Source organism: Strongylocentrotus purpuratus, unplaced genomic scaffold (assembly GCF_000002235.5).
Source record: "Strongylocentrotus purpuratus isolate Spur 01 unplaced genomic scaffold, Spur_5.0 spur5_scaffold_5, whole genome shotgun sequence".
Classification (NCBI taxonomy): Eukaryota; Metazoa; Echinodermata; class Echinoidea; order Camarodonta; family Strongylocentrotidae; genus Strongylocentrotus; species Strongylocentrotus purpuratus.
The window spans coordinates 42585452-42595930 of record NW_022145611.1 but is presented as its reverse complement, the minus strand read 5'-3'; the positions used below and the strand labels follow the sequence as shown (position 1 = coordinate 42595930).

At 34.2% G+C, this 10479-nt stretch overlaps 1 protein-coding gene across 1 annotated transcript; it reads left to right on the top strand.

Annotated features, from left to right (window-relative positions):
- The first annotated feature begins 152 nt into the window (after window positions 1–152).
- On the top strand, window positions 153–10359 carry LOC594782 (hydroxyacid oxidase 1). The gene is made up of 8 exons (XM_794210.5): window positions 153–424; window positions 1976–2127; window positions 2566–2821; window positions 4427–4596; window positions 5251–5342; window positions 6307–6468; window positions 7190–7259; window positions 8446–10359. Exons 1-8 carry the CDS (start codon window positions 288–290, stop codon window positions 8520–8522), a joined length of 1116 nt encoding a protein of 371 aa, XP_799303.3. The 5' UTR covers window positions 153–287; the 3' UTR covers window positions 8523–10359.
- The last annotated feature ends 120 nt before the right edge of the window (window positions 10360–10479 follow it).

Below are 10479 nucleotides of genomic sequence, written 5' to 3'. Positions count from 1 at the left end.
GGAATGAAAAATTATTAATTTTTTTTTTCTTGTATAAATAAAAAGGAAACATTGAAAATTGGATAAGTGCAATCGGCATATCTTAAACTTTCAATAAAAAAAACAACAACTACTCTATCTAAACTTAAGAAAAGACTAGAGTCTAGACTCTACACTGCGGCCCTATGTACCCTCGACCTCCTCCCACCTTCCTTGCATCGCCTAGCCTGTATGGCCTTCGTTTGTTTACAGGTCTAAATCTATTTCATGTAATCTTACATTATACTGTAGGACCACATTCGTAATTCATGATGGATGTAGCGGTTTGTCTCCAGGATTTTGAGGACTTTGCCACCACATACCTCCCCAAGAATGCCCTTGATTATTACAGGAGTGGTGCGAATGACGAACAAACCTTGGATGATAATCGAGAGGCATTTAAAAGGTAGGTCTAACTTACTAATGATTGTTATATTGATAGGCCTAATAGCTCCATTTGAGTACATCCCTTTTTACAGAGTATAATTGCCGTACTAATACTGAGGTGTGCAAGTTGACCACTTTACCGGGGTTTCCCCCTCGGCCTCTTATACAAAATAGTGCAGGGGGTTCTAAAGACACTCAGTAGTCAGCTCTCATGGGAAATTCTCCAAGAGATTATAGGGGGGGGGGGGGGGGGGAATTCTTGACTGGCCAACAGGTTTGCTGTGTGCAGATTTGTACTCCCATCAATGGTATTTCCACCAAGTCTGGAGTCAGCGAATTATGGCCTTTTGCACATGGAAACTGACGCGTGACTCCCTTTAACGTGCAAAGGTAGTGACTCTTCTCTACAAGGGGCCTCCATTTAACGTCCTATCCTAGTGTTTTCCAGTTAACATACCCTGCGTCGAAATAAGGGCACGTTGACACACAACGCAGGCTTCAGTCATCCGCCTGGGTGGGATTCAAACTCGAAATCTTTGGTTCGACAGGCAGATCAACGCTTTACCGACTGAGCCAACTCGCCTCCCCGGGCGAGTAGGGGTAGCTAGGGTAGCTAGGGTTTTGGTAAAAAAAAAAAAAAACTGTCTGCATTAACCAACCAGTCCACTCTAGACCGAAAATTTCTGTCTCTTTCGTTCGTTAGCCTCTTATTTTGGTAGGGTCTGCTCCTCTCTTTAGAAACAGAAGAAGCCGACCATCATTGACCATAGGGTCTCCATTGCAAACTTTGTGGCCAGATCTGGCCACAAAACTTTGCCCAAAATAGTCAATTTTAGCGGACACATGCACATATCCAATGCATACTAATTTTATACTCTAATATTAAGCCTAGAGGCTAAACCACAATGATTCCACTTACCAGATTGACTGTATGATGCATTTAAGGGTCTTTTTTCTGAATTTTCTTCGTCAAAATTGAGCTCCGTGTTGAAATTCTTGCAGTCGTATTTTTAACTATTACTGCGCATGAGGGAAGATGACGTCATCCATTGACAGTAACTACAGTTGGAAATAGTTATACACAGTATTACAAATAAAGGCATAGAATGGTCGAGTTTTAGTGACAAAAAGAAAACCGACAGGCCTATGAAGTATGAGGATAAAGTTGGCCTTGATCTGTTAATCTGTTAAGTGTTGCTAGTATTTTTTTTCAAACTGCAGAAGGAAATTTGTTTCCATAATTTCTTTTGAAATTTTAAATCAATTTTTAAACACCAATGTAATAGATTATCAAGTATCTGGTTACTAAGAAAGTTTGAAGTGGTCATATCTTTTTATGCTCGTCATACCCACATAATTAAATATATATCTATACAAGTATATTTCATCAATCGTTCCAAAAGATATGTTGATCATATAGATAGCAAATATTCCCAGTATGTAGTGCTACTTTTTATGCTTATGTTTTGCAAAATCATATGCCAAACATGACAGCTATAACCATTTATTATTAAGTGTTAAGTGTTCCTATCTGAGTTCATAACTTTAATTTGACAATTTGTTCATTTAGATTGAGACTGTACCCCCGTATCCTCCGAGATGTGTCTAAGCGTGATATGTCAACCACTGTGTTGGGTCAGAGGCTCCCTTATCCCATTGCCATAGCACCTACAGCTATGCAGAGAATGGCCCATCCTGATGGCGAAGTGGCAACGGCACGTGGTACGATCAAACCTCATTCTAAACTTCTAAAGCTACTCAAAATTTTCACAATTTGAATAAAAATGCTGGTGATGAAAATGTTAATAAGATGATACTTTACAGAGAGCTTAACAATGCAGTATTCTATGTACTATATCTCCAAACCTTGATAACTTGTGCGTTTTGAGTCAACATTGCACCTAATCAATTGAATGTAAATATATGAACAAAAGTACTATTAATTACCTTTCTCCAAATTTTTTTTCAAGTTAACAAAGAAAGCCTTCCTTGTAAATGCTGATTAAAAAATAACTTTTCCACAATATGTGGATTATATCAGCTTTTTCCCCGAAAGATCATTGTATTGATAATAAACGTATTTCAGTATCTCTACCGATTACTAATTTTTGTTACCCCTACATATTTTATCTCTTCTTAACAATCTAAACCCCATCACAGCGTCTACATCGATGGGCACAGGTATGATCCTCAGTTCTTGGTCTACCAGGAGCATTGAAGAGGTGGCTGAGGCCTCACGGAATGGATTGAGATGGTTCCAGCTCTACGTCTACAGGGACAGGGACGTCACAAGAGATCTCGTCAAGCGGGCTGAGAAGGCGGGCTATAAGGCTATTTTTGTGACGGTGGATACACCCATGTTGGGAAAGAGACTGGCTGATATGAGGAACAAGTTTTCCTTGCCGGAGCCATACAGGTACAGTAGGATACATGTATTTGTGCAGCTCTTTGATGTTGAGGAACTGTTTTAGGTGGACTCCCTGTCAATAACTTATAAAAGTTAGCTTGCTCTTAAGTCTTAACAGAATTATTACCTCCATTTTTATTGAAAAGGAAAAAAACAAAAACAAATTCAAAGCAAATATTCAAACTTAGGTATACCCATAACAAAGTTTCATGAAAAAATTTAAAAGTATAAAAAAGTAGTTGTGATTGAATTTTTCAAAAGAAATGAACTTTTATATGAATGGGTAGAACCTATGATAATTACTCTGATTCACTGTACTATGTTTCTTTATATTGTTGTATACAGTATTGTGAAAAATTACATACTGATAATGGTAAAAAAGTGTAGCTTTACCAATTTACTTCTGTCTCACTTTCAATAGAATTTCAGAATAATAACTTAAATCCTCTGTACAACATGTAACAAAAGGTTTAGATAGCAATAGCAATAAATATATGTCAAAAATGCCTACTGCTCAATCTATCTAACCTTTGAAAGTAACAGACATTAGGCCTTTAACAAAAGAGTTGTATTGCCTTTTAGGTGCCAAAACAGGTCGGTTGGTCAGAAATATTTTTTTTCTTTTTCTTTTTTTCTTTTTCTTTTTTTTCTTTTTTTCTTTTTTTCCTTCTCCCTCTTTGGGCTGATATTTCTCAGTTTTTTATTCATTAAACATTTTTTTTCCAAAAAAGGGTAAACAAAAGAAACTTTTTCAAAAAGCCGACCATAGATTTTAAGATTTTGGGGTCAGTCGCAAAGGGCAATACAACATCTTTTTTTTAGGCCTTATTGTATAAAGCAAATCATGTTTTTTATGAGACTGGTTATTGGTAAATGATATACATGTATAAAAGTGCATGGTATGTGCTGTTGATTTTGAAAATTGATATTTACCTTGTTGAAAAGACCTTTTAATGGTTTCAAAGTGCATATCCTGTGCAAAGTAATATGTTGTAAATCATGTTCATGGTCTGATACAAACATGAAAGTTGAATAGATTCTGTTCTTTATTTGTACAATATATGTTTGTACAACAATACATATGTATATATGGATATTACTTGATGAGACAAGATTGTACTTATTCTCCCTATTTATAAACTGCATTGTGTTGAATGTGAGTGTAAGTTCTTCATTTCAACTCTTTAATGAATGGAAGATAGTTTGAAATACTTTCTGGTAGATTGTTGAAATTACAAGTTTATTATCATGACTTTGATAGCATTATTCATAGAATTACAAGTTACCAACAATAACCAAATCAAATATACACCTACAGAGTTGGTACTTGATGTTGGCAGTGTAAGTCCACTGAATTTGAGAAGTGAAGTGAAATACAGATCTTTCAATAATAATTTATCCAATAATAAGTGCTGAATGAAGTGGAGCATTCAACTGTCTTCTCCCTAAGCTGTGTATTTATTTCATTGTTTTGTTCAGTGCATGACAACATGATGAAGTTAAAACATTATTTTACCATTGAACATAAACAGATTTTCCATTACACATGTATTTTGCATTTTTATATTAATTTGTATCATCTTTATTTCTCATTGCCTTGATAACATGGTACAGATTAGCCAACTTCACCATCAAGACAAACCGGGGTGGAGTACAGGGATCATCCAGCTCTGGTCTATCAGAGTATGTAGCATCATTGATTGATCCTTCACTAAGCTGGAAGCACATTGAATGGCTCAAAACTATCACATCACTGCCAATCATACTCAAAGGTGTCCTCACAGGTAAATAGAGATACGAGTTGGGTTTTTGTTGTTAAAGAGGACCAATTACAAAAAGAATAACTTGTATATCATAGGTAGACACAAAATTACTCCTCACCCCCAACAAAAAAAGAAAGAATACAAGACATTTTAATGCAGATTGAAGGGCATAAGGAGAACAAAATTAATTTTTATGCAGACCCTTAACTCAAAGTTGTTGCACATGCATGTGAGTGAAGATAATATTATCTAACATAAGTAATAATTAAAACTGATAACTTTGAATAAAGTTTATTAGCAATGGAATTCCAACATATAGAACAAATTTTTTTCTGTGATTAGTTTCTTTTATAATAAATCTTATTTTTTAAAATTAATTTATAAATCTGGAAGTATGCATAATTTGAATTTTATCATTCCTTCACACTATCAGGAGGATTAAAGAACCGGCATTACATTAATATTTTACCACAAAAAAAATAAATCTCAGTTAGTATTCAGCTCTCATCCTTTCTTTTAAGGTTAAACGATTATCAGGGACAGTAATTTTGCAGTTCTATACAGAAGTAGTAGTATAAAGAAAATAGAAAATAGAAAATCTTTGTTAATACTTTCATTCCCATGAAATTGACTTATCTCTGTATTTTGTTACTTTTGTTTTCTACCATTGTAAAGCTGAGGATGCGAGGGAAGCTGCAGCACATAATTTAGCTGGTGTGGTGGTATCTAACCATGGAGCGAGACAGCTGGATGGGGTTCCTTCTACAGTAAGTTCACTACAAATCTTCTTCAAATTGACCATTTCCCTAATGTAACCAAATTGAATACATAAGTCTATGTGAAGTGCCTTAAAACAAAATGTTTCTTTCGCGTGTTGTATTTCAATAGTCAGGGTACGAATTACATACATTATTTGTTGCTAGGTAGAACTAACATTATTGATTTCCATACGTAGCAGCATATAATATTTGCAATATGCATTCTAACTATTGAAATACAATTATTTGTAAAATGTGAATGAAATCATTCATTTCATGGCACTTCACATAGATATATGAATTAAATTTGGCTACATGATGAAAATGGCCTAGTGACCATCAAATTTAAGAAGATAAGAGTTTTGTCCAGTTTTATGGTTTAAAAGTTTACTGAGGGATATGTTTATGCCTCCATAACAAAGAACCCGGAGGCATTATAGGTTTTCGGGCTGTCCGTCCGTAAGTCCTCTGTACGGCCCGTTCTCGTGATCGCGTTATCTCAAGAACAAATTGATGGATTCCTGCCAAACTTGGGTCATGTATATATCTTGCAGAGTCAATGAACTGATTAGATTTTGGGGTCATGAGGTCAAAGGTCGCATGGATCATTATGTATGCACAAAAAAGCTTGTGATCACAATATCATTAGAACTGATTGACAATTTACCATCAAAATCAAGACATGTTTATATCTCGCTGGGCCAATGAACTGATTAGATTTTGGGTCAAAGGTCATTGGGCTCATTCTGTTTGCAAAAATAGCTTGTGATCGCTTTATCATTAGAACCGATGGGCGGATTACCATCAAACCTAATTGTGGTGTACTTTTATTTTCCACCTTAACCTCTATCACTGTTAACTGTCTTTGGGTTGTAAAGCAACAACCCAGAAAATGCAGACCAACATTTAATTATCACATTTGAGATTACACAGCTGATACTTCATGAAATGTTTCTTGTTACATTTTGAATAGATTGATGCCTTGCCTGAGGTTGCTGATGCTTTGAAAGGCACTGGATTAGAGGTTTATCTTGATGGAGGAGTCAGGACTGGGACAGATGTTCTTAAGGCAATAGCCCTTGGAGCGAGGGCAGTGTTTGTCGGTCGACCAGCATTGTGGGCATTGACTTGTAATGTAAGTGCACTCTTATAACAAATGCTCTGGCCGCAATAGCTCCACAGTCGATATCCTACTTACTTTTAATAACCAAATTCTTAATTTTAAACCTTGACCATACACTATACCTAATCCTAACCCTTAATCTAACATAAATCCCTGATGCAATTGTAATTGTAACCCTATATTTTTGATGACATATCGCTCTTGGCTGTGCAATTTTCTCTGAAAAGCTAATATAAATTAAACACCTTGCCCTAAGTGATAAGTCCTTGCTGAGGTTCAAAGCATGACCTTTGTATAGGCCTTTGTACAGCCAAGCAAGCAATCAAAAATAGATTATGCCACCTTTAGTCATGCTGATATTGGTTATTATGTGAAATCATTATAGTGTCACAGATGGGCTAAGAGACTGAGATAATAGTTATCATGCTACATCTGAAGTAGTTAAACAAGAAAGATGGAACAATTTATCTTTAAGTGCTTGTAACACATTACATTCTTATTACATTCTTTTATCAGTATTTTTTTATATTCTTTCTTTCTCTCTCTCTCTCTCTCTCTCTTACAATTTTTACTTAATCCTTTTGTCTTTACTTCCTTTATTTTTACATAACTTATTTGTAACCCCTACCCTATCTCATTTTAATCTGTCTGTCTTTTTTTTCTTTCTGTCTATCTCTGTCTCTGTCCCTGTCTCTCTCTTCTCTTCTCTCCATATCCATCATACAATATCCAGGGTGAAGCAGGAGTGAAAAGAATGCTGGAGATCTTGAAGGATGAATTCAGTCTTGCCATGGCTCTTACAGGTAACACTTTTCTTTTAATGGAAACCAATGCCCTCTTACCAGTTATTATTTTATTTGGGGGAATAGTACCCCTCTAGTTTTCAACAACTTGGAGCTGCTCGTTATTTTATATACCTTACATTCAATTAACTAATTCTAGTTTTGCACTTATTGCTCTTTCCCCAAATGATGAACATTGATAATTTACTTTGTTTAATTCTTCATATTGTTCACAAAGCATGGTCTTGTCAAGCAATTTGACACTTTCGTCTCACAACTCTGAATATTTTTTTGTTGTTGTTCAACACAATAAAGTTTAAGATATTTTTTGATAACATCTTTGAAATAGGGGATTTCATTGAGAAAGGGTGAATGACAATACATCATAAACTCTAGTGAAATAGACATTGAAGATCAAGAAGAAAAATTAAATAATAAATGTAACAAAAAGAAGAAAAAAAAGGCCCGTTCAAATTTTTAGGCAATGCTTAACTCCCACTGGAGTCAAGTTTATATGTGCCTCCAACTTCTGACATCTAAACTCTCAAAAGTTTAACAAGTGGCCCATGGAAACTATGCTTAAAGATAAACTTGAGTACTGGTAATGCAATTGCATTGTGAAAGAAAAGGTGTGGAATGGATCAGAAAAGTTGATCATATAGCATGTAAGTAATGGTGTGTAATGCAAGGTTCTAGAGTCATCAAAATCATCATAAATTTGGCAGAGTCTTGGTAAAGTAACAATCACTTACACAGATAGATGTATATGGGACAACACACATAGTGTCGGGGCTAGTACTACCCTGATTTCCTTATCTTTCTTTCCAAAATTGTTGGGCACATGACATTTATTTGTAATCTTGAACATTCAATGTAAGTTTCGTTAGATTCTGTGAGAATTCATTTTCTTTTTTTACCAGAACTCAAGTTTATCTTTAAAACTAGACTCCAGAGAAAAATCACTAAATTCTGTCTACAACTCTGCTTTAAAAATCTATAATGTATAAATCCCTTTCTCTCCCGTTTAAGATTAAACATATATATGATTATGTATTTATTCATTTAAACGTAATCGTTTAAATGCATTATTTTATGAGATTTGGCAAAAGACAACTGGCAGTTATTTGAAACATGTTGGAGTGATTGTATAAATATAGTCATCCATTAACATTGTTTTCTTTGTTTCGTTTCATTTGCTTTTATCAAGGTACCACATCTATTTCAGAAATCACCAGAAGACTTGTTAGAAGACAACCACCTTCTTATACATCTTCAAAACTATAATAGAGTTATCCTAGTGATCATATATTTCTACCGTATATACTAATGAAAGATTATATTTTTTACTACACGTGTTCAGTCGACCATATTATGTAAGTTTATAGGAATTTAAACTTTCATGTTATTCCTACTGATATTATGAGATGATGGAGGAGTGGTTGTGGATGGGATTCACAACATCTGCCGATTTCCCCCCAAAGTAGGTTAATGAACCTTCAATCCTGCAATGTGTATTTACTACCAACAGGTCTTTCCTCAAAGGTGATTCCCTGCTATGTGTCCCTTACGATATTTAGCCATACATTTCATCCATGAATGAAAAATCTCTTGATTTGACTATGATTTTAACTAATGGTACTGTTACTATAAAACACCTTTATTCAATGGTCATATCAAGAGATTCTTTATTTGAGGATGAACTTTGTGGAAGAAAGACATATCATACGGGAGACATTGCATGGAATTGCCTTAATGCACATACTATTAAACCACTTCAAAGGATCCACGTTCTGAGGGAAATTTCTCAAAATTGTATCTCTTTGATCACTCTTCCATCTAATGTAGCTATACTCCAATCAATCCTGAATAAGATGCAGTCCCAGCAGTGAGTAAAATTTGATTATTAGAACTATTAGTAATAAGTAGTAGTAGTATTAAAAGGGAAATCCAATTTGTCTGGTGGTGGAAGTAACTGTGGTGCAATACAAACAGATACTCTGGCAGTACCTACTTTAAATCACACCACTTAAAGATTGTGATAATGTTCTTGTATCAGGTAAAGTATATGTATCCATTTGACATACATTCATGATGAATCTACTAATAATCACGGATATCATATTATAAGTTTGTTTAAGTGTTGAAAGAAGATTAATGACCAAAAAAAGATTATTTTCAATGTGAATCATTTGTCTTCATTTATTTTGTGAATATATATACCGGTACATGTTTATTTTTTTTAAGTTGACCTATGAAGGGCTAGCTTAAGTGTTCATTTGTGATAATAATTTGAATCTGAAATAACAATGTTTGCATCTCTTTAGTCTTTAGATATCACTTACACAGTATTATCAATGTTTTCATTCACTATTGGGAAAATTTAGAAATTGTTCCCAAAAATAAAAACACCTAAAATAAAATTGACGATTGACTGAAGTTATTCAGTGGAAGAAAACAAGGATACATGTGAAGCCAGATGAAATTCACTAATGATGGATTATATGACTTATTGCCATGTGTCACAAAATGAAAGTTGTGTTTATCTATGTTTCCAAAATATTTTTGGAAGTTCCCTCCCGAAATTACCTCATGACAAGATGTGTTAAATTTGAAATATTATATATTTCATCGATATTCAAGTAGACCATGATCTAATAGATGCCTTATTTCATTCTTTGCTTTAGAAACAAGCAATAAAATTATGACAAATGACATTCTGTACTTTGAAAATATGCTATTATATGTCAAAAATTCAGTTATGTACCATGACGTAAGAATAATTCAAATGTTTGAAAACTCTATGATCAAGTGTAAATGTTACCTACACTTTTTTTTTTATGCCAAGCAACGTTTCTTGTGCATTTATTATCTGTTCCCCATGTTCACAAAGTACATGTATCATTTATGTGTGTTGTTGCTATAGGTTAGGGTTCAGATATTTTGAATTTTAATGGAGATATATTCCTGAGAGTTTTTATTTGAATAATGATATGTTATGATGATCATAATGTGATTATGTAAGTGATGTGTGACGCCAGGTGACTGAATTATAATGTCTCTCCATGAATAGTTCATTTAATGAACGGCAGTGAGACCAATAAAACAAAACAGATATTATGGATATTGATGTTAAAATCTGTCATTTATTAATGTTAGAGAGAGAGGAAGGGTGGAGAGCAAGACAGACAGTAAAGGAATGAGATAGAAACAGAGAATTTGAGAAGATCTAATTTGATAATTT

What these genes read in the sequence shown, in the direction of transcription:
- LOC594782 (XM_794210.5), top strand. Translation starts at nt 288, where the DNA reads ATGATGGATGTAGCGGTTTGTCTCCAGGATTTTGAGGACTTTGCCACC. An exon ending in AATCGAGAGGCATTTAAAAG is followed by an intron (nt 425 to 1,975) that starts GTAGGTCTAACT and finishes TTGTTCATTTAG; the next exon opens with ATTGAGACTGTACCCCCGTA. An exon ending in TGGATGGGGTTCCTTCTACA is followed by an intron (nt 5,343 to 6,306) that starts GTAAGTTCACTA and finishes CATTTTGAATAG; the next exon opens with ATTGATGCCTTGCCTGAGGT.